Source organism: Malaclemys terrapin, chromosome 14 (genome assembly GCF_027887155.1).
Source record: "Malaclemys terrapin pileata isolate rMalTer1 chromosome 14, rMalTer1.hap1, whole genome shotgun sequence".
NCBI classification, from domain to species: Eukaryota; Metazoa; Chordata; order Testudines; family Emydidae; genus Malaclemys; species Malaclemys terrapin.
Window position 1 is genome coordinate 34,442,135 of NC_071518.1, and position 24,635 is coordinate 34,466,769.

Genomic DNA, 24,635 nt, shown 5'->3' on the forward strand with positions numbered 1-24,635 from the left:
GGGTGGGAGGGCTACCCAGCGCCGCGCTGGAGGGGCGACTGTGGCTGGGGTTGGGTAGGACCCCCGTCAGTTACTGTTCACCCTGCCTCCAAGGGACGAGATCACCTGAGCACACGCCCAGAGACCGTGTGAGAAAATAAGAGTGAATTCCTCAAGTAGACTAGGGAGATCCTGTCACAGCATTGAATGTTAAACTAAGTCAGTCTCCTCTCTTGAGGAAATGCACTTGTATTCATTCCCTAACGTTCAAGAAGCAGGCCCTACGTGGCATGGCATGACTGAAGTTAGCCCACGAAAGCTTATGCTCAAATAAATGTTAGTCTCTAAGGTGCCACAAGTACTCCTGTTCTTTTTGTGGATACAGACTAACACGGCTGCTACTCTGAAACCTGTCAAATAAATTTAGTCTTCCAGGAGAGACAGCTGTACTACATTTTCTATCTTACCTTTAACTGGCAGGGTCGATTGGGCCATGCTAAATAAGACCAGCTTTGTTCTCTTCTGACTCGGGGAGAGTGAAGGCTTCTGCTAATGCATATGATAAACAATGCTGCAAGCATTTCTGCTGCCACTGTACTTTAACTCTGAGCTGGAAGGACCACTTCTGCAAATGAATAGAGCCTTGCAAATACACGGGTATCCACTTTAGATCTGCGGATATCCGTGGGACCATTTCTGCGGATACCAGCATGGATGCAGATACAAATTTTGTATCCATGCATGGCTTTGATGGTAAGAGCGGGCAGGCAGCTGAGAGGAACTGGGGTGCAGATCCTCCACTTGCCCTGGGCAGAGGGCCTGGGAGGCAGGGCCAGGGGCTGCTCAGGCCCCATACCCAGGGCAGGTGGAGGGTCTGCGATGGCTCCCCACAGCTTCCTGCCCAGCTCATACCTTGACTGGGCTGCAGCTCCCAGCTGCCCCACTCCCCGGCCAGACCTGGGTCGGGGAGAGTTGTGCTGGCAGCTGGGGGGAGCCTGGGTCCCTCCCCCTGCCCTGGGTGGGGAGCTGTTTGGGTCCCATGCCCAGGACAGGGGGAGGGTCCGCTGCAGCTCCCCGCAGCTGGACTCAGGGGGTGGGACTCAGATAATTAGCCCCTCTACTGATGCTAACACTGATGGCACAGTTGGGAACTAATATAAATAAACGTTTGTGGTGTATAGTGCAGTTTAGACCCTTAGTCATAGCACAGTGTGTCACAAATATTTTAATTGTTAGTCCTGCAGCTCCAATACACTTTAAGAGAGCAAGCTAGATTCTACTATGGTTCACACAATCAGCTAATTATTTTTAAGCTAGCAATGATGCACAAGCTGGGGGAAGGGAAACAACTTTCAGCTCCTCCATGAGTCTCAACTGCTTGTAGTTAAGAAGAAAAGTATTTTCTTCAATCAATTGAGCACATTTGATCTGGAATTACTCACAAATGTTGAGTTTTAGTCACTTTTTCAGCTACAACCATAGTTTTATGACAACGTATATTATTATAGCCAATGAACACAGATAGTTCCATATACGTTGTGTGTCTTGGAAAGCTGTACAAAGATGCACTATATACAGTGTAGTTAACCAGAAAGCTTTCACTTCATTTTATCACTTGTACAGGTGGATTCCCCTCCCCCCCCCCTTTAAATAATTTAGTGATTATTTAAATTCTAATGAAGGTCAGAAATTGACGATACTAGCTAAAGCAGGAAATCGCCTTAGAAAGACACGGTGCAAGGTTCTTTGCAGTGCTATCCCAGTGCAAGGTGTGCATTATTTTGCAATACAGACAACAGGTACTTGAGACCACCAAACTAATGTCACAAATGATCACAACTGAATTGGTCTTAAACGTGGGCAGCCTAGTCCATCCTTAACCTACTGTTTCTCTCACTTACATCTAATTTTTTGTTTTTAAGTGCTCCGACTTGGCTGTTTAATTTCTAAGGAACCTTTATTTGATGTTACATTCACATGATATTTATATCACATTCCTTTTTTAGTAATTAATATTTGTGGTATTTAACTTGATTTCAATTACTTTTCAAAAGTTTGTAGGTTTTAGCTGCATATGCCATTTCACTTTTATAAAAATCAGTACCATAAGTTAAACTTCCGATTTAATACATTTTTACATATACACCTCTACTTCGATATAACGCTGTCCTCGGGAGCCAAAAAATCTTACCGAATTATAGGTGAAATCGCGTTATATCAAACTTTCTTTGATCCACCTGAGTGCGCAGCCCCACCCCCCACCCAGAGCACTGTTTTACCACATTATATCCGAATTCGTGTTATATTGGGGTAGAGGTGTAGTTTGAGAGTGGGCAAAATTAAAGAGTTCGTTTATTCACAGGTCACTGACTAGGACCCCAATTCCTGCAAAGACTTAAGGATGTGAATAGTTTGAGTATGGACCTATTCATGTGCTTAAAGTTGAACATGTGAAAATTTTTTGAAGAATCAATCACTTTATCAGTGTTTTCTAATAAAATATGTACAGTTTGTGTACACCATTTTTGCATGTACCCACATTTATCTAAATCAATCTTGTTCATGAGCACATGAGTCTTCAAACCATATAGGCCTATAGGAAACATAAATTACAGTTGTTAGACCCAACTGAATTTCACTCTTGGCCGTAACTCAGTCAGCCAATTGTTAATTATCATTGCAAGTATACTGAGTCATAAAGCACTTTGTCTCATTTTTATATAATAAAAACCTGTGGGAGGTTTCACAGTATGAACTATCTGTATATTGGATTTTAAAGAGATCTGACCCAAAATACCATAAGATATGTTTTAGAATTAGCCATCTTGTAACAGGTTTGTAATTAGTCACATGGGCACCCATCCTTTATTCAATTGGGGCTGAATTCTAATCCCCCTGTACAAAGTAGATATTCAGGCTTTGCACAGGGCACCTACAGTAAGTGGAGTTGGGTGGTGGGGGAGAATCCTGCTTTCCCAACCCACAGCAGGCACGAAGGAGTCAGTTTTATTTTGCAGCCACAACTGCATCATCTGGGATCTATCAGAGGCTATAACCTGCTATATGCCCTCCACCGCGGGGTTTTGGCCAATGGATAGATGTAGTTGTTGGACCCATGTGAACTCTCTCTCCATGTTGCTGCCATGAAGCACTGCTCTGCTGTACAAGAGGTGCAGAGTACTCCTGCAGGGTCTCCCACCCTCCCTCCCGCAGTGGAGCTGTATATTGTTGCTACTGCTCTTTAGACCTGTATCCCACACAAGACGTTGGCATTGAATGTAGGGCAAATCCTGTCCTCATGGGTAACAGATCTATTAACACAAATTAGAAGATATAGAAGTTACCCACTGCTCTACCTGAAGTTACTTTTGCATCATTATTCTATATTTTTAATGGTCTCATTATAACAGTTAAGGGGGTGGTAATACAGAATCCTAATGATATTACATAGAAAACTGAGTGATAAATCTACTATGCATAATTCAGATTCTGGTTTAACATGGGATTTATATGTAGACAACAACAACAACAACAAAATAGCACATCTGACTCCCAGAAAATTTAGTTTTTGTGGTGAGTATTAACACCACAGTATATGGTACCAGGTGGACAGAAAGTAGTGAAAAAATGCTACAGTACTAGCTACATAAAAGCAAATGTTACAAAATTAATTAGGGTTTTCACTTACTGAAGAATGAAGACCTAAATATATTTTTAAAAGCTCAAAAGACTCCACCTTAAATCATGGACTTTTTAAAATAGTTTAAGTATCTGATTTAATAATCTGTGATGTCTGAAGAATTTATGGAGTATCCACTTGAAAACTGGATCAAAATCTTTCACACTCGGTATAGGAAAGCAAGCAAACATTTTTATTTGAACTTTATTGCTGCTCTATCATAGCAATACAGAACACACACAAACAAAAAAAGAGTTAATTAACTAAAAAGCCTTAAATGCATTCTACCTTTTCCCCAGTTTTGAAAAAGTAACCTTATACATTTTTCAACATAATACCTGCAATGACAAGATTGGAAAACCAACACAAGATAGTCCACTGAAAATCTGAGATTGTCTTTATAACACAACATGATTTGGGATCCCCTTCAACTCTTCCAGTGCCCAATCCTGCAAAACACCGGGCTATCTAAATTCCCATTCATATTATTAGAATTTCCATGACCAGTCAATTCCATGCAGGATCAGTACCCCGCCCACTCTCATTCAATTACATGAGAAACTCAGAGATTTAACTATCTGAACTAAACTAGACAAAAAACAGTTATGTCCTGCTCAGCTTTTGCTCTGGGCCCAGTAGTACAAAGAGAGGGGCAGATCCAGGCTTCTCTGGTAACTATGGTACGTATATTGTTTGTGATGAAAACATATTAGCAAACTGTTTTTTGTTGTTTTTTTTAAAAAGAGTTCTTCCAATGCTCAAATTAGGTTACTGCAGTAGTTTAGCACATTGGCTATTTCCTAGAGGATATTCCTAATATATTCTGTGGGATAAGGCGTCCTGACGTAGAGCTCTGTTGAGAATCTGCATTCCCCAAACCCAGAACCATTCTGGCATGTACTGTACAAGCAGAAACTACAAAAGAGAGGGGGAGAAAAGGTTAAAGGATTTGTTCTGTCTAGGTAAACTTGCAGTTTTTCGAACTACCATGAAAGTACAACTCCTTTTCTGAACATCAACACTTATTATTTTACATTAAATAGAACAAACTACAGAATATGACAATTAAAATTAAAAAAGAAATGCTGTAACTAAATATAATGTTATGGACCTTAGAACCACCTTACTCATACAGGTGTAAGATCAGGCTCTGCAAATATATCTTAGTTGTTTATTCATAAATTCCATGCTCTCCCCTTCATTTCTTCCTAATCTCCACCCCTTACGTCCCCCCTTCTTTCCCACTTTACAAAATGATCCAAATTAACCAGGAGATGTCATTAGTGCTCACACCAGTCCCTTTGCAAAGTGAGGTTATGGGCACATACTGTGCAATTAAAAAAAGGAAATCTACATTAAACGGAGAGACATTTTCAGGTAGTTGTGGCTAAAGATGTGGATTTTGTAACAATTTTTTTAAACACAACAAATATTTTCAAGAAATTTTAAGTGTAATTCAATGAAAACAGTTACTGAACTGTGACATATTCAAGTTTAAGAGAGGTGCAAGATGTTATATAAGAATAACCATACTGGGTCAGACCAAAGATCCATTTAGCCCAGTAGCTAACAGTGGCCAATGCCAGGTGCCCCATAGGGAATGAACAGAACTGGTAATCGTCAAGTGATCCGTCCCCTGTCAACCATTCCTTGCTTCTGGAAAACAGAGGCTAGGGACACCATCCCTGCCCATCAAAGCTAATAGCCATTGATGGACCTATCCTCCATGAACTTACCTAGTTCTTTTTTGAACCCTGTTTTAGTCTTGGCTTTCCCAATATCTTCTGGCAAGGAGTTCCACAGACTGACTGTGTATTGTGTGAAAAAAATACTTCCTTTTGTTTGTTTTAAACCTGCTGCCTATTAATTTCATTTGGTAACCCTTTATGTGTTTTTGAATGCAATTTTTTTTTTAATTTGCGCTGCAAATTAAAAGTAGCAATCATATTCTCCCTCTCCTCCTAAGGCAAAATATGTAGTCCAGTCATAATTTGATTAAACATGGAAGCGGTCAAGAAATATGGAGCAGTGCCTCTGGTTTAGGTTAATTGGTTTGTGCTGCTGATTAGAACAAATGTTCAAAACTTTGCACTTGTTTTAGCTTCTCGACTCCCATGAAAATCAATGGAAGCCACAAAATTAAATTTCCCCCTTCGAAAAAGTAATGAGATTTACTAATGTAAACTAGTTGGATTAATTATGTTACCTGAATAGAATGGATCCAGTATCCTGTAGTCCTTCTGGATATCCCAAGGGTGGAAACAGCATGATGTGCATATACTTTAGCTGAAGGCACAAAAAAAAACTTGTTTGACAGAATGCGATCACCAAATTGTGTCATGTTTGTGGAGATGAAGAATGGGATTAAACTCTGAATAAAGATTCCTTTTGAAGCATATTCGTAATGTAGTGCTCTACTGAAGTGGTCCAAGTAGGCCTGGTAAGATAAAAGCAGAAAATTAGGATTCCTCAATTTTGCATGGGGAGGAGGGGGGTAATAAAGTCTTTGTGTAAAGTATTATTAAAACTAGTATCTTGGACAACTATACTACTATTCTGACAAAAGGGTTATAAAAAAAGAACCTATATTTTGACATAAATACTAGAAAAAAATCCAAAATATGTTTTTATGGCATGACCATGATTTCCAGTTTTCAGCATCTATTTGTGTTTTTCAGCAAATTATAGGAGACCCAGTTAATTAGTTTAAAGGTATGTCAATTTTTAAGACCCATACTTCTGGCTGAAGTGTTGCACCTACTATTGGTGCAAACACTACCTGAATTTACAACCAAAATATTTTTTCTTTAATACCTTTTTTTTTTCCAGTTTACTTAGTGCATTAGACAGCACTGTGTAGCGTCATTTAGGTCCTGCTCCTGCAAACATTATACATGTGCTGAACTTTTCATGTGCATGTAGTCTCACTGAAGCTAACAGAAGTACTCGTGTGTAAAATTACACACATGCATGTTTACAGAATTAAGGCCTGGGCATGGCCCAAACACCTTCCTCAGCTCATTTTACTCCCCAGTGTAAAAACTAAACTTTAGCATCATAAACCTGATAGTGGGGACTATGGAAATCAAGCACAGCACAATAAATAAGTTTGGTGCACTCTTATCATAGGAGTAACATTGCTGTAATGTTGTCTGCTGCATTGCTATCATAATAAATGGTTAGTCAGATGCCTGCGATATCAGTGCAGTGCTGGTAACTAAGTGGCCAGCCAGTACGATCCTGGATTCCCACATGTGCACATACTTTCTGCATTGCTCCATGACTCATGGGATTCTCTCCCACAGTTGCTCATGGGGCGTAGTGGGAAAAAGGGAGTCATCTTCCCTTCCCAAACTCACTCTGCTTGTGGAGGGGAAACAAACGAAACATGAACAAAACAACCCCCGCCCCCCAAAAAACTTTAAAAATAAAAATAATATGCCTGAAGCAGAAACTGAACCTGCAATGTCAATAGCCCCACTAGTGCTTCTCTAACTCCTGGTAGCCTTGGCTGTGATCCTGCAAACACTTAGCCTGTTAGTAGTTCAACTGAAGTCAGTGGGATTACTCACATGCTTAAAATTAATAAAGTGTTGAAAGGATTGGGACTGTCGTAATCCTACCCCTTCATGGGATCTTGTATGGAGGAGGCAGGAAGTCTCTGATACTAGTTCTACTGCTATCACGAGGATTTTGGTCACTTCTAAAACTTCTAGGCACTACTGTAATATTAATATATGAAATTCCACATCTAGGTAAGTGAGACATTAAGGCACATCCTTTTCTCTAAATTTTGCAAAAAATAGCACTTTACTGTTCAGAAACTGACATTTAATAAAGGATTAATTTAACAACAAAAAGAACTACCAGCAAGTAGCTACATTAAACTACTTTTAGAGGTTTACTATAATCCACAGCAAATTACTGGGAACACTATGCCACAAACTTAAAAAAAAAATAGTGTTATATGAGAACCTGAGAGTCTCATGTTTTAGCTAGGTAGAATATATCTTAAAACATCTGAAATGACCTGGGACTTGCCCTGTGGGGGTGCCTAGAGGGGAGAGGCAGAGAATGAAGTCCAGAGCCTTCCCTCTCCCTCTGTAGGGAGAAGGCACAGTCCTTGTGCTTCAGACAGCCCAGGCTAGCATCATTTGTGACACCAGCCATTCTAAATGGACCAACAGGTAAAGCCATTTTTTGTATAGCATTTACCAAATGGTGCCCTGATCCATGACTGGCGCTCTTAAGCAGTACCACAATACAAATAAATAGCCTCACGCCCCTCTGCACAAGCTAGAGAAGCTCAACTGGCATGGTAGGGTTAAGCACATTCTGCATCCTGGCTTACCTTGGAGGCTGAATACGCTGCCATCTGTGGTGTGGGTTTGCAGCAGGATCCAGAAGAAACATTCACAATCGCACCTCTTTTCCTCTGTACCATCCCTGGCAGCACTATATGCACCATCATGTTAGCGGCAGCAATATTTACATTGACAATTTCCCATAGTTTGTCCTCAGACAACCTGGTAAAATATTCCGGGTAGGTATAAAACACTCCTACATTATTCACCAAAATCCCAATGTCTTTGTCTCTGAGGGCTTCCTTAATGGAAGAGTAAATCTCACGACCTTTGCTGAAATCTGCTACTATAACAGCAGTTTCAACTTTATAGGTTTCGGTTATGTCTTTAGCTACGGCCTCCAGCTTCTCTTTGCTCCGGCTGATTAAGATAATGTTGATGCCACGGCTTGCCAGTTCTTCAGCATAGGCTTTTCCAATGCCAGCTGTGCTACCTACAGCAGAAAGTAAGATAGTAATGTGGAGATACAGCAGCTAATATGGTGACCCCAGTTTTCTGTTTCCACTTTTATTTCATTATGATATTGTTCCCCCTCAAGGTGATAAGAAATAAGTGATCAGTCCTGATCTCAATAAAGCCATGCCAGAGAGAGACCTGTCTATTACAATCAGTTAAAACCCCAAATCATAAAGTAGTTACATTTACTATGAGAGTGGCGTAGGGTTTAGAACACAGGATTAGAAGACTGAGGCAAGTCTAGTGAAGAGAGTATGTCAGAGGTGCAAATTTTACCCTGAGCCAAATCTGAGTGCTTTGTGAAAGTCGTTATACAAAGAACGTGAACAAGATAGTGGGTACATATCTGCCTGCCATTCTGCTCCTCCAGTAGTCACTTTTCAACTAGAGGTCTCTGCTCATCTTCTTAGATGTCAACAGCTTCTGAGTCTGATCAGACACGCAGAAGCAGCAGAATCGCTAAGTAAAGGAAAAAGAATGGCAGAATCCAGTAATATCTGCATGGAAAGAGGTTGTGTCAGACTGTAAGAGCATGACTGAAGTCAGTAGGACTCCCTAAGCTCTGAGACACTGGATCCTCTGTTTAAAAGGGAGGAAAACTATTGCTGGAGAGTTTAATTGTCAATGCTGTTATTTCAGGGCCAGTATTTACTATGAAAGGTCCAGATTCATCTGAAAAATAGCTCCACAAAATATAATAACATATATCACCAACGGGTTGATCATTACTAAGGGCAAGGAGGGGAAAAGCATCTTTCAAATCAAACACAAGTACGACTGGCTTTCAGATAAAAATAACAGACACACTGTTGCGTTCTCTTACCAGTGACTACCGCCCATCTTCCATATTGCTTGACAAAATCAGCCCTGCTCACCAGCTTGGGGATGAAATGCAACCTGATCAAGCTGTAAGAATCACACACAAGAGTGAAGCATTTTCTGGCCACATACCAGGCTCCAACTAAAGCCAGTGCCTCCATATAACAACTGCAGGAACGACCAATCTCCCTATACAAGAGGTAGAAACTGTCAACTGCAGCCATGGCAATCAGAAATCTAAAAAAGAAAACATAGGTGATATATAAGCAATTATCAAACCCCCTCTGTTTAGCAGAACACAAATATTACACTGACCATAGCTTTAGAACACAGAATAATCTGATTGAAATGAGGTGGAATTTTATTCTTTTTGTACTGATGTTTAGTAACATTTCAAGATGGAAGGAAGCCAGGACACCAACACAGAACCATGCAACTGTCGAACATTTGGAAAGTCCACTGTTAATATCAGCAGTCTGACTTTTCTTTTCCCATAATGTAAGCCAGTTTATCACCACCTCCCCACAAAATAAGATGGTTTCAAATCCACCCTACTTAAAATCCTGATCTATAGTTCATCTTTTCTTGGCTTCTTGATTGCAATGCTTCCCCAGACAGCAACAAAAATGAAAAAGGTTTAGAAAACCTGACCTATTAGGAAAGGTAAAAAAATCTGTGCATATTTAGTCTTGAGATAAGACGACTAATGGGGGACCCGATAGCCTTCACATATGTTACAAAGAGGATGTTGATCAATTATTCTCCATGCCTAGTGAAGGTAAGGCAAGAAGTAAGGGGCTTAATCTGAAGCACGGAAGATTTTGGTTAAATATTTGGAAAATCTTTCTAATTATAAGGGTAGTTAAACACTAGAATAGCCTTCCAGGGGAGGTTGTGGAATCCCCATCATTGGAGGTTTTTAAGAACAGGTTGGAGAAATACCTATCAGGGATGGTCTACGTTTACTTGGTCCTGCCTCAGGACAGAGGACTGGACTCCATCCTTTCCAGCCCTACATTTCTATGATTCTTGGTGTCCCAAGTCCTATCTCCAGACTGTCACATAAATGATGATTTTACCTATCCTACTGCATGTTCCCACCAATGGGCAATCCCCTACAACACCTCTAATTCCCTATTACCTCCAAGATCAAAACTGCAGTCCTTGTTTTGAAGATACTACATGGCCTTGCACTGGCCTCGCGCTCATTTCTTCATGCCTACTTCTGCTCATTCTGCACCTACCTCTTCTTTCTGTCCCAGCCCCCACCAATTTCACCATGATTGGTGCAAAATCCTTCCATTTTGCTACTCCAACTACCTAAAATTGTTTCCCTTTATCTATCACCTCCCCACCCCCATCCGGCTTTCCATTTCTTTTCAAATCTCAGGTGAAAAGATCACTTTCATCCCTGCTATATATTATTTAATTTCCTCTCTGCTATTGTTTTGGATTTATCTCTGTAATTGTATTATTTACTCCCGTGAAGCATTTGGGCATGTGAGACATTCAGGCTTGGCAGAATTCACTTTTTATTTTTTTCTAATTTTGACAGATAATGTTTATTTTTAAGCTTTTTTCTATTTTTATCAACTTATATTTTCATAGTTTCACAAAATTTGGGGTTTAAAGATTTTTTTTTATTACCTATTTATATCTGCACAGTTGCAGGAAAGTGTTGAGGTGTCAGACAATTATTTAACAACAGCTTCTAACAAGTTCTCAAGAAGAATTTCTCTTAGTTTGCTAATCTTTAAATTTCAATCATCATCTACGGAAATACTGTTTAGTCAGTTTGTGTGTGGTGAAATAGATACCCACATTTACCGATAAAAATCTAATCTTTCCCAGCCTAAAGAGGCTACATACAGCATATAGTTGCAACATATTGTACATATTCTACTCCTACAAGTGCTTGTAAAATGTTTTGCCTATGAACATTATTTTCTGCTGTTGTGATTGCAACACATAGGAACTGGCAAGAGATTAGAATTAGAAACAGGGAGTTAGAATTCCACAACAGGATAAAGAAGTTTATGTGAACCACTCCTCTCCATTAATTAAAGACATGCACAGTTCAGGATTTGTATAGTTACTTGCTAATTATGGGATGCATATACTGTAGCTTGGATTCAGAAAATACTGTGGAAAGTGCAGCCCACATGCAATCTAACAGAATTCAATGCTAGTTTTGTCAATGTCTTCAACATGATCATGAAGAGAAGCTATGAGATTAATATAGTTCTACTGGTCAGACACACAGGGTGAAACAAAAAAGCAAGCTCCTGAAAACCTGTGGTTACAGTCATAAAATACAGTATTGGGAAGAGGGGTGGCTTAATAAAAAAGACTTTCTGTCCCAACTAAACTTCAACTCTGGCTATTCTGTTCTGACCTACCTATGTTTCTCCTATTGTTTCAGTTGAAGATATTCTTCCATTTCTCTCCTAAATTAATATGTAGCATTCCTAATTTTGGAATATTAAGTTATATGCCACATCCTACTTGCGAAATGACTACATTTTAGTGAAGGGTCTATGGACCCATATATTGTCTATAAAGCCCATTGCAATCTGCTTCTTTTGGATAAAACATACTAATTGTGAAGCTTAATAGGCATGTGAAAAATTATCATCACTTTGAGCTAAATTGAACAGCATATTTCTTATTTTACTAGATCAAACTATAGTCCATCTTCTTAGTATGCAGAAACAAGCAAAAACTAAAAACAAAGGTTCACATGTTCAAAAGTACATGCCCAATGCACACACATCTAAACTGAGGATTTGTAAACTCTCCAATGGCTCCAACTTGTGTATGTACCCTGGGTTGTCTACAAAACACTTAGAAATGTGGGTCAAAATGCTGATCTCAAATTCTAGTTTGTTGGCCAAAAGACCATAAAGTTCATGCAGTACTAATGTAAAATGTAATTTTGTGCATGTGAATTGTCACCATATAAAAAGCTGAATTCAGCTACATGAGTCTTTTCAACAGCCTATTATTTATTCTGCAGCCATTAATTACGCTTTCACTGATTATAAGTGGCCATCAGTTTACAAGCTAGTAATTTCAAAAACTGATTTTGAAATCGTGTCAGATACTACACATACTGCTGATTCATCATGCCAATATTTGTGGTTTTACAAATATATTTTCTGAAGTTTTATCCTGCCCTAATATTTTAGCATTCCATGTTGCTGTGTGAGAGAGACGCACCCACACCAAAGGGCAAACAATCTATGCAGGAGATACTGTTGAAACTGACTATATACAAAGTGCTGTAAAACACAAGCTTGAGAAGGAAAAAAAAAAATCACTTTTTCTGCTAACCTCTTTCAGCTAGTCATTACTTGTAATAGAAGTACGTAATACAGACAGAAGGGCAGTTTTTAATTTGATGTTATCCCTTTAGCTGCCCTCACAGATTTAATGCTCTTATCAGATAATCCCGGCAGGTTGTTTGCTTCTAGAATGTTTCTAGTCTGGTCCACCAAACCACTACCCTCTCTGCATTCAAATGCGGTCTTAAAACTTACCTCAACTGCAACAGCCCACAAGTGATTCAATTATAATATTTTAAACAACTTTGTTTTCCCACCCATTTGTACACATACCTAAACTGAGTTACTATATGATCTACTATTTACTTGCATCGCCCCACTGCCATAGTATCCAAGTACCTTCTAACTATTTCAAAACAGAAATAATCTCTCTCCTCTCTCTCATCCTGATGGAGAAACAATGTGGCTAGTTTGCCTGTTAACCCTTGTCCTTCCCCTCCCTATTATTTGTACCTTCACTCACCCATATCATATCTATTATAAATTTGTCAGTTCTTCAGGGCAGGGACCTTATCTTTCCATTTGTTCTCCAAATCATCCACTGCACTTCTGGCCATTATGAAATAAATGATAATTCTTTGAAGTCATAAAAATCTCAAATTCCTGAGAGAGTCTGAATTTATTTTTTCCAAACTAAGTAAAATAAAATACATTTTGTATTCATTTAAATCTGAAAACCGAAATTAACTTCACATTTTGAAGGAGGAGGAATATCTTCTATCAGATGCTGCTGTGAGGGGCTCTAACTGAGAAGTAAAATCATTTTAATTTTAAATTTATTTCTATAAAGGCAGTGGCAAAACTAATAAGATAAACCTCCAGTTTTAGGGACCAATCTGTGGTGGTGCTTTCAACAAAATATGTTAAAACAACTTCAGGAATGATTGGCGGATTAGACCCTTTTGAATGGTATTAAACACGCTGAAGTCTGCATGAGGAACATGGATGTTTTACTGGCATTGGAAGTCAAACGCAGAAAAAAATTGACTCCCAGTTAGGGTTGCCACCTGTCCAGGTTTTCCCAGGATCGTTCCTTTTTGGAGGTAGTTGTCCCAAGAAACCTGTAAGGGAGGCTTAGTACACACTGGCAGCTGTCCAGTTTTATGGGCTCAGGATCATGCTGTCTGTCTCTTTTTTTGTACCTCAGAGGTGGCAACCCTTTCCCACTGCAGATGGGAAGGATTAAGGGCCTGGGGAAAACAATACATTGGTGTAAAAAAACATCTGGTCCTTAACTGACCTAAAAGTGCCCCTTTAATCTAATGCATGCATGACGCTCTCAGTACCAAAGGCATCATCTTAAGAGGAAAAAAAATTCAAGATCAATACAATATAAAAGAACCTCTGCTTGTTAACAAAACTCTCCATAAGACTCAACCAAAGTCTGCCCAAGCTAATAGCTCTTACACTATGTCCAGAGGGCTGCCAAATGCAGATTCTGGTGAACTGCTGAGGACAGCAGACTATACAAAAGCATGCCTCTGCTGTGAATGTCCTGCCACCAGGAAAGTAATTCCAGAACAGACCTGACAGATCTCAACTTCCATGGTGGGGCATTTTCATTTCTTATTCATAGAGCACTGTAAGTGTACGTGACACTTTCCAGAACACACAGAAGGCTTAGGTCCCAGTCCTGAAGGGGTTACAATCTAATTTTAACAAATACAATACTGTATATAGCACAAGTACACACAGAAGAACCATTGTGGAGGAGATTAATAATGGAAGATTACAAAAATAGGTAGGGTTTAAAGCGATGAAGGAAGCTGCTTGGCATACAGAAAAGGGGGCTGCATGAGAGATGGTGAAAAACCAGGAGTAAGAGGAAACCAAAGAAGTTGGAGAGGATATGGAGGAGGAGAGGGGAGTTTATGATGCAATGATGTTTGAGATGTATTAAAAATAGTAAATGGTCAAAACTCCTCAACTCTTTTTAAAAGTGGATGGTTCTATCTTTATTTCAATCACCGATGTTGACATTTTGATCTATTTTAACAATTACCTCCTGAGTAAATATATTCAGGATAAACTGCTTCTATTTTATCGTCATGTTTGTAAATTATCCAACTAAAACAGCTGTCTTCAGTCCTTATCTATACACATTGTTGCTCATGTGTTTCATGTTATTGAAACATGTTTTTTCATGTTATTACCCTACAGAAAACAGAACCACAGAGTCACTGGCCCAAGGAACTTACAATTTATACAAAACACAAAATATAAATCAGATAGAAAATACAAGTAACCAGAGGATGGATTCTGCACAGTGCAGGTTTTATGTAAATAATATAAAAGTATAACAACAGATTTTACATCTATAAATGTGACAGCAAGATACTCACACATCCATGGCTTGAAGGAGTATCACAGAAATGCTAGGTCTCTCATCACTTGCTGGAATTTCACTCGTTCTTAAATATGTTATGGTTGGCTCAACTGAACGTGCCTAACTGCAACTATAATGCTACTGCACCTTTGAGAGGGCGTACAGCCGTATTTTTAATCCTTGAGATCAGAAGCAACAGATCTTGGCATTACAGTCTGAATTTATTACCTGGGATGGCCTATAGCTGTATTAGCTATTAAATGGAGATGAGCCCAGAAAAGTATTGCAGCAGAGTCTGGGGTAATGCTCCTCAGTTGGCAAGTGACAGGATTGCCATGACCAATATAAATAAAGAGATTTACTTCCAGCCTGATGCACACAAGATCTATTCTTGTGCTCTATGAGTTCAGTAAAGCACCATCACATTTTGAAAAAGACAGAAAGCTTCCAGGAAAATATCCTGGGACAGTCAATGCTACACTCTTCGTGAATCAGATAATCTTGCTTCAAAATTGGCCATGTTTCTCCTCCCCCACCACTCCACTCGCCATCTGTACCCCCATGTCTTTTGCCCCAAAACTCTTCAGTCCACACAATTCTATTTTATCTTCCAGCCCATTTGAAGCCTGCATGCATATATTATATCCCAAAATTATGCCTGCTTGCTTTGCTCCTTTAAAACGTTGTACAGACACATTTAATGCATTATTGACAAACACCTCCCGATATTTCTCTTGGCTTCTCTGTATTATTCTTCCTTGTTTGCTATCAGCTAAGTCGACTCAAGTCTTTGCTGGCAGCAGCAGATGGAGATCTTTGGCAGCATACAGACTAGTAGGGGGCTACAGGTAGATAGCATTGGTTGAAGAGGATGCAGGGTCAGAGCAGCTAGGAGATGTGTTGATCCAGGGCATCCTATACCAGCAGGGTTCCTGACGTAACTCAGAGCTGCCTTTTCCCAGTGGCAACTGCGAGGGAGCAGTACTACCACCTGTTTTCTCTGGTTGAATCACTCCCCTGTTGATCACAGCAGGAAGGAATCTGACCATATGCCTACTTTTGGTTCTCTCATCAATCACTCAATTTACACTGAAATTCACACAGCACTCTCTCTGGAATATTTGTTTCTCTGCTTTTCTCTATTTATTCACTTCTGTAAGTCAAGGCCATTTACGTACCAAAAAAACAGAAGTGGGACTGACACTTACCCACAAAGTATCCCCCCTTTCATCCTAAATGATTTCCCTTTGCTAACCCTGTCCTCTCTCTAGGCCAATGGTTCTCAAACTTTTATACTGGTGATCCCTTTCACATAGCAAATCTCTGAGTGTGACCCCCCTTATAAATTAAAAATACTTTATAAATGCTGGAGGCAAAGCGGGGTTGGGGTGGAGGCTGACAGCTCACGACCCCCATGTAATAACCTCGCGACCCCCTGAGGGGTCCCGAACTCCTGCTCTAGGCCATTTTCTCATATCAATACTTTTCTATTCTAAGATTTTTGACCCTGTCAGTTTCCTACCTTGCAGAATATTTACCTGTAAATTATTTAAAAAACAAATGCCTCCCCTCCAGCTTCCCATTAATAATTCAATCCAAAAAGAGGCTGATTGTAGGTGGCATAAGCATACTCGCTTTATTTTTAATAGGTTTTTTCTTACCCGATAAGTCCAGACATTAGATCAGAACACAAATCAAGAAACCCATAAATTTTACATACCCTGTGAAAAACTGGTCCAAGGTTTCTGGTTATACTTTTGAAGGCATTTTCTATTAAATAATAAACCAAGAAGCAAATCCTCTCCTAAGTTCTGCTCATTGCTTTAATCGTTTCAGCGTGAGAAGTTTCAAGATCAGAGTAAAACCTGGATAGCAGATTCTCACATTGCCTGGCAAGTGTATCAAGAGCGTCACTGGCAAACTACAGGTCATAAAGATCCAAAATCCAGGTTTTCAGATGTTCGGCTTTTAAAGAGGAGCAGTGGGTCTGACATTTCTAAGTCTGCATATTCTATAAAAAAGGTAAGCTGCAAAATTATGTTTGCAGTGTAGCCATAGTACAATACACTGATATTACTTGAAGATTTTAAGGCTAGGACCTAACCATAGTTCAATAGGGATTCTCCCCACCCCATTTTCTTTTGGAGAAAAACAGTATTTATATCATTGTTGACGTAGATACCTTAAAAGGACCTGGATATAAAAGTGATAAGCCCACAATAGAATGAGTCAGTCGCATGGTAACCCTGGGGCATATTTATCCCTACTGAAAGCCAGAGTAATTTTAGAGACTTCAATTGAATTATACCTTTTTCAGCTACTCTAAATTTGGCCCATTACATTTTTTTTGCTATGGAAAACAAAATGCTCATTTTTGTTTTGTTTTTCCAACGATGGAGATGAAATTTGTGAGTGTCATGACACTAGGGACAAACTCGGAGAATGATGTTCACTCTTTTTATAGAGAAAATGGAAATTCAAGAGACAAAAATCCTACTTAAGTCAACTATACATTACAAATACCAAGAGCATGGATAGAACTGAAACAATTTTGTTATGGTTTCTAAATATTTTGAGCAGTCAATACACAATGATTATGAACGTTAAGAAATCATCAACATCAAACAGATCATCATTATTCATGTAATACTAACAATAAGACTTCGTGCTACATAGAAAGAGCAAAGTTATTATTTACCATTTTCATTCATGGGTTTGGAAGTAATTTATGAAGTGGGGAGAGCATCTCAATCCCTGTTTGGCAGACGGGAAAAATTAAGCAGAAAGTGATCTCCTGGGCTTCCAAGGCAATGCCCTACCACTGGACACTTAGGCTCCAATTCAGTAAAGCACTTATGGATGTGCTTAATTGTATAAAAAAAGGTGTGCAAGTCCATCTTTGTTGAGCAAAACACCAACTCATGCTTAGTGCAGCACACAATATCTGACTTATATAAATACTTCATGCAAAGCACAGTCAATCACTCAAAAGCCAGGAAAAGCCTAATTATTGCCCCACACATAGGCCTAACTCTGCGAGTCTGAAACTGGTTTCTTATCCGTGCTTCCCAATTCCCCTATACGCTACATGTGGATTAGGAAGCAATTGTTAATTGCATACTATTAATTCAGAATGCTCATTTCCTTATTCAGCACACAAAATGCACGATGCACAGTGAAGGAGAAAGAGGTACAGCACTTATTTTTAAACAGCTTATTAAAAATAGAAGCAAAGAGGAAAACAATTGCTTTCAAAAAATTTTAAAAATACTAATTCCCACTGGGAAAATTATCTAGTTATTTTAAAATATTTTAATAAATGAAATATTCTGATACATTATTTCAATGCATTACTGTATCTTCCCTGTTCAATGAATGCATCCCTGCTTCATTCACCGAGCACCATCCAACCTGAATGAGGCAAAGCAATTACCAAGAAGTAGTGACTGTAGAATGCTGTAATATATGTTCTCCTCTCACCCAGACTTCCTCTCCCCACTTGTGTCCAGAACCATCAAGGTTATAACCTAATTATTAAGGACTGAGTGGGCAAAAGGGGAAGGGAAGTGACACTTCATGTCAAAAATGACATGTTCTGCTTCTAAGTCACTGACAACTTGGAAGAAAATTATCTTGAATGCTTTTGGATCAGTGTCCTAATAGATAAAGCACTAGATAGGGTACCAGTTGGTATCTGCCACAAACCATCCTTAGTGTGATTTGAACAGGATGACCAGCTCTTTAGGAACATATAGCAAAAGAGCTGCATGATCATGGGGGACTTCAATCTGAGCAACGGACACTGGAGGTTTCATACGCTGCCAGTACTAAAACATCCTCAGAATTTCAAAACATAGACAATTTCCTATCTCAAAAGCATTGCAACCAACATGGGGGAATTCTATATTAGATCTTCTCCTGATAGAAGAGGTAGCTTGGGGTAGCTTAGATACAAGTGATCATATTTGTTATGTGCAAACCAAATAAAGTTCAAACCAGTAATACGTATACTTGGTGCTTTATAAGGGCTAATTTCATAAAACTGAACTATTATGAGCCAAATCACATTTAAACAGAAAAATGTGAATAACTGGGAATTGTTCAAGAACATTTTACTAGAGGCCCAAAAAGCCAGTCTCACAATTGAGAAAAAAAGATTGTACTGGCTAAAAAACAACTTGGCTTAGAGGGGAAGTAAAGGCAGCTGTAACAAATAAAACAATATAACAAATTGAAGGGGAGGTTGATTAAATCAGAAACTAGGAATTGTAGAACATTGATAAGGGAAGCTGAAAGAAACAAGGAACAATCTATGGGCAGTAGAGTTAAGGAAAATAAGAGAGGTGTTTTTTTGTTTTTGTTTTTGTTTTTTTAAAGAATATTAGGAACAAAAAGAATCCTAACAATAGTATCAGTCCATTACTAGATGGAAATGGTAGAGCTTTCAATAATAATGCAGAAAGTTCAATAAATATTTCTCTTCTGTATTTGGGGGGAAAAAACAGAGAATGTAGTTCTCATATGATAAAGAAACACTTTCCATTCTAATAGTAACACAGAAGGATGTTAAACAGCAGCTACTACCAAAGTTAAATATTTTAAAATCAGCAAGTCTGGGTAACTTGAATCCAAGAGATTTAAAAGAGCTGGCCAAGGAGTTTGCTGGACCATTTGTGTTGATTTTCAACTGGAAGAAAGCTAATGCACCAACATTTTAAAAGGGTAAACAAGATGATTCAGGTAAATAGGCCTGTCAGCCTGATATCAATCCTGAGCAAAATAACAGAGTGGCTGATACAGGACTCAAATAATAAAGAATTAAAGGAGAGTAATATAATTAATGCCATTCGTCATGTGTTTATGGAAAACAGATCCTGTCAAATTAACTTGATATAGTCGGTTTGTTTTTTTAAATGGAATTACAAGTTTGGTTGATAAAGGTAATAGTGTTGCTGCAACATACATGGACTTCTGTAAGGCAGTTGACTTGGTACCACATGACATTTTCATTAAAAGATTAAAATGTTACAAAACTAACCTGGCACACATTAAATGGATTAAAAACTGTCTAATTTACAGGTTTTATAATGTAGTTGTAAAAGGGGAATATCATTGTGTGGGTGTGTACAGGGATTGGTTTTGGGCCTATGCTATTTAACATTTTTATCAATGAGCTGGAAGAAAACATAAATCACTAAAAAAATTTAAGGATGACACAAAAATTGGGGGCATGGTAAATAATGAAGAGAACAGGTCACTGATACAGAGCGATCTGGATTGCTGGGAAGCTGGGAGAAAATAAACAGTATGCATTTTAATATGACCAAATGTAAAGTCATGAATTTAAGAACAAAAAAAATGTAGCCCATATTTACAGGATCAACTGAACATGAGCTTGCAGTGAGATACTATGGCCAAAAGGGCTGATACAATTCTTGGATGTATAAACAGGAAAATCTCAAATAAGAGTATTCAGGTTATGCTACCTCTGTATTTGGCACTGGTGTGACAAATTGGAGAGAGTTCAAAGGAAGACACAAAAGTGCTTAAAGGATTGGAAAACATGCTTTATAGCGAGAGAATCAAGGCACTAAATTCATTTTCCTTAATTAAGAGAAGATTAAGGGCTGACTTGATCTCAGTTTAGAATACTTACATGGGGAACAACTATTTGATAACAGGCTTGTTAGTAATGATAATATAGCATTTAAGCCTGTTTATTTGCCTGAGATAGAATTTTAGGTTTTGTTTGCCCATTTGCATTTTGAGATTTTTAAAATACAGCTGTTTGTGTCTTATATCCTTACTGACATAAGTGAACAAAGGCAGTGTGGGCTGCTTCTGCCTACAGCCAGATGGGGTTTTTAGAAAAATGAGAAAAGATAAGAAATAGAGTTTAAGTGCTGCTGGATAGGGTGGGAGTTTGATATACAAATGTACAATTGAAGGACAGTTCTGCCTCAACTCCTCTCCCAAGACAAGGTTAAGCAACCAGTTGGGAGGGGCAAGGAGGATGAGGGAAGAGGTATAAGAAACAAAAAGTAAAAGAAAAGGTGTCCCTGGCTGGTACATAATCTCACTCCCTACCCCCACCCCCTCGCCATGGGGTACAAAAGAGGTGGTACCAAAGCCCCCATACTCAAGACCCTCCAAAACAGAACAGGACCATAAATTGTAAGGGGTGGTACCAGGGGTGAGCACTACAGGTAGAGTTAAGCCTGTTAAGGGGAGGGGGAAGAGCTCTAAGGATGTATAGAGATGTGCATACATTTGCTTGTTAACCCCAATAAACATCACATTGCCTGCACTTTGGACTATGACCTTCTGCTTTCTTTCTGCGGGACAAGAACCAAGCTCTCTAGGGTGGGGGAGCCCTCATAGGGCTCTTCAAGCTAGCAGAAAATAGGGTTGCCAACTGTCTAATCACACAAACCCAAACACCCTTGCCCCACCCCTACACTGAGGCCCTTCCCCCTGCCACACACCTTCCCCAAGGCTCTGCCCTGATCACTCCATCCCCCCTCCCTCCGTCGCTCGCTCTCCCCCACCCTCACTCACTTTCACTAGGCTAGGGCTGGGGTGCAAGCTCTGGGAGGGAGTTTGGGTGCTGGAGGGGGCTCAAGGCCGGGGCAGGTAGTTGGGATGCAGGAGGGGGTGCGTGGTACAAGCTCTGGGAGGGAGTTTGGGTGCTGGAGGGGGCTCAGGGCTGGGGCAGGGGATTGGGGTGCAGGAGGGGGTGTGGGGTGTAGGCTCTGGAAGGGGGTTGGGGGTGCAGAAGGGGCTCAGTGCTGGGGCAGGGGGTTGGGGTACAGGAGGGGGTGCAGACTCTGGAAGGGAGTTTGGGTGCAGGAGAGAACTCAGGGCTGGGGCAGGGGTGCAGGAGGGGGTGAGGTTGTAGGCTCCAACCAGGAGGCGCTTACCTCAGGCGGCTCCCAACTGGTGGCACAGCAGGGCTAAGGCAGGCTCCCTGCGTACTCTGGCCCTGCACCGCTCCTGGAAGCGGCTGACATGTCCCTCTGGCAGCGGATCCTAGGTGTGTGGGGGGGCCGAAGGGGGTCTCCACACACTGCCTGCGCTCCCAGGCACCGCCTCCGCAGCTCACATTGGTCACAGTTCCCAGCCAATGGGAGCTGCGGAATCAGCACACAGGGCAGGGGCAGCACACGGAGCCCCGAGCCCCATGTCCCTCTCCCTCCCCCCATCTAGGAGCTGCTGCACATGCTGGCCACTTCTGGGAGCGGCATGGGGTCAGGGCACGTAGGGAGCCTGCCTTAGCCCTGATGCACCCCCAGACTTTTAGAGCCTAAAATCTCCCGGTTTGGCTTCAGTAGCCTCCAGGAGATAGGGCCTGATACCAGGAGGGTTGGCAACCCTAGAAGAGAAAGGTATAACAAGATCCAATAGCCAGAAGTTGAAGCTAGACAAGTCTGAAGATTAGGTGTAAATTAACAACAATTTACCAAAGTCATGGTGGATACTCCAACACTAGCAACTTTAAAGTCAAAGTTGGATGTTTTTCTAAAAGATATACAGTACTCTAGTTCAAACAGGAATTAGTTCAGCGAAATCAATGGCCTGGGTTAGAAGAGGTCAGACCAGAAGACCACAGTGTGGTCCCTCCTGGTCTTATAGTCTAGAAAACCCACATCTCCCAACCTGTACTTAGAACCCCCTTCCCCTCACCCAGACCCTCTTCCTCCTCCTCCTCCACATATACCCTGTAAGCCCAGACACCTTCTCCTCTGCTCAGATCCCCCTACCCAATCCCTGTCTCCCCAGACCCTCACTCCTCACATATCCCACACCCTGTCCAAACCCCCCATTCCCCTCTACCCAGAGGCTCCTCATCCCCCACATATACCCCCTAAGCCCAGACCCCTTCCCCTCTGCCCAGAACCCCCTACCCAATCCCATCTCCCTAGACCCTCACTCCCCACATATCCCACACCGTCCAGACTCCTCCCCTTTCCCTCTACCCAGACCCTCACTCTCCACATATCCCACACCCTGTCCAGACCCTCCTCCTCCTCCACATATACCCCCTAAGCCCAGACCCCTTTACCCTCTGCCCAGATCCCCCTACCCAATCCCTGTCTCCCCAGACCCTCACTCCTCACATATCCCACACCCTGTCCAAACCCCCCATTCCCCTCTACCCAGACCCTCCTCATCCCCCACATATACCCCCTAAGCCCAGACCCCCCTACCCAATCCCCTGTCTTCCTAGACCCTCACTCCCCACTTATCGAACTCCCTGTCCAAACCCCTCGACCCGGACCCTTCTCCTCCACATATTTCCCTTCGGCCCAGCCCCTGCTGACTCCCCATACCTGCGCGCGCGAAGGACGGGGACCGGGCTGGCCTATTTCCAGTTCTCCCTCGGCCCCGCCCACTCCCAGACCACCTGACTCCTTGTTGGTAAGGTCCGGGGGCGGGACGCTCCGAACGCCGTTGCTAGAGGGCGCCGCGCAGGGGCTTCTGGGTCCGCCGTTGAGGTCGCCATGGTTACGGGAGAAGCGGTTGGTAGCGGTTGAGGCGGAGGGAAGGGGGTGAGTCTCCGCTCCGGGAAGGGAGGGGGGAGGGGCGCGCGCGCGACCCCGAAATGAGCGAGGGGGGATCCCGGCCGGAGAGGGGCCCCATGATCAGTCCCTCACGGGGTGCGTTTGCCCCCCCCCCCCCGGCACGGGAAACGGGGGGAGTGTGACTCCCCGCTGCCGGGGACAAGCGCTTCATGGGGGCAGGGTGACACCCCATAAGGGTGGGAGCGGGTTATGCACCCCCCACTCAGAGGGGAGGAAATCTGCATGACACCCCCGGGGGGGGGTCTGTACCCTACACACACAGGGTAAGGGATTTGTGAGACACCCATGGGCACAGTTTGATTTCTATATTTGAGGGGGGCAGCTCCAGTCAGGCCAATGGGGCTGTGCACGGGGGGGGGGGGGGGGAATTCCGTGCTTGCCCACAGGGGGGGTAGGGGCAACTTTAACCATAAATCCAGGGGCCACTTAGGCAACTGAAAACTCCAGTGTGGTGTTTTTGTTTGTTTTACAGATAATTTAGAAATTATCTAATAGGAGCACTGTATCTAATTCCTATAGAATGAAAGAAAATTAAATATTAAAATAATTAAATTAAATTAGACCCACTCAGCTCTAATATGAACATGTTCTGACATCTTTAAATTAAATTAATGGAGATCTCCTATCTCCTAGAACTGGAAGGGACCTTGAAAGGTCATTGAGTCCAGCCCCCTGCCTTCACTAGCAGGACCAAGTACTAATTTTGCCCCAGATTCTTAAGTGGCCCCCTCAAGGATTGAACTCACAACCACTGAGCTATCTGTCTCCCCCCTGTCACCACTCACTAGTCACTAGTCACTTAAGGACAATGGTTAGGTTTAAAATTGTAATGTATCTTACTCAGATACACTTACTGAAGTCAGAAGTTTCAGAGTGGTAGCCCTGTTAGTCTGTATCAGCATAAGCTTAAATTTGTTAGTCTCTAAGGTGCCACAAGTACTCCTCGTTCTTTTTGCTGAAGTCAGAAGTGACCATCATGATCATCTATCTGACCTTCTGCACCTTGCAGGCTACAGAACCTCACCCACTCAGTCCTGTAATAAACCCCTAACCTCTAGCTGAGTTACTGAAGTACTCACCTAATGG

At 41.3% G+C, this 24,635-nt stretch overlaps 2 protein-coding genes across 6 annotated transcripts in view; one reads left to right on the plus strand and one right to left on the minus strand.

Annotated features, from left to right (window-relative positions):
- Positions 1-3,846: 3,846 nt before the first annotated feature.
- Positions 3,847-23,350, minus strand: HSDL1 (hydroxysteroid dehydrogenase like 1). 5 transcript variants are annotated; one of them, XM_054049228.1, is made up of 5 exons: positions 23,298-23,350; positions 9,302-9,534; positions 8,010-8,455; positions 5,865-6,095; positions 3,847-4,573 (listed from the first exon to the last, which is right to left on the minus strand). In XM_054049228.1, the coding sequence occupies exons 2-5, from the start codon at positions 9,519-9,521 to the stop codon at positions 4,472-4,474; spliced, it is 999 nt and encodes a 332-aa protein (XP_053905203.1). In that variant the 5' UTR covers positions 9,522-9,534; positions 23,298-23,350; the 3' UTR covers positions 3,847-4,471. The 5 variants fall into 5 exon arrangements, with proteins under 5 accessions (XP_053905203.1, XP_053905205.1, XP_053905204.1 ...); XM_054049230.1 differs by lacking the exon at positions 23,298-23,350 and adding an exon at positions 17,666-17,839; XM_054049229.1 differs by lacking the exon at positions 23,298-23,350 and adding an exon at positions 16,688-17,150.
- DNAAF1 (dynein axonemal assembly factor 1) overlaps positions 18,136-24,635 on the plus strand; it is a 44,453-nt gene continuing 37,953 nt past the window's right edge. Inside the window, exon 1 of the mRNA XM_054049281.1 lies at positions 18,136-18,157. Within this exon, the coding sequence (XP_053905256.1) occupies positions 18,136-18,157 (22 nt within the window). The remainder of the gene's footprint in view (positions 18,158-24,635) is intronic.

Coding starts and splice junctions, on each gene's coding strand:
- HSDL1 (XM_054049227.1), bottom strand. Junction 8,456..9,301: donor AAGATGGGCGGTAGTCACTG/GTAAGAGAACGC, acceptor TTTCTGCTGTAG/GTAGCACAGCTGGCATTGGA. Junction 4,574..5,864: donor ACTGGATCCATTCTATTCAG/GTAACATAATTA, acceptor TCTCTTTTGTAG/TTTCTGCTTGTACAGTACAT.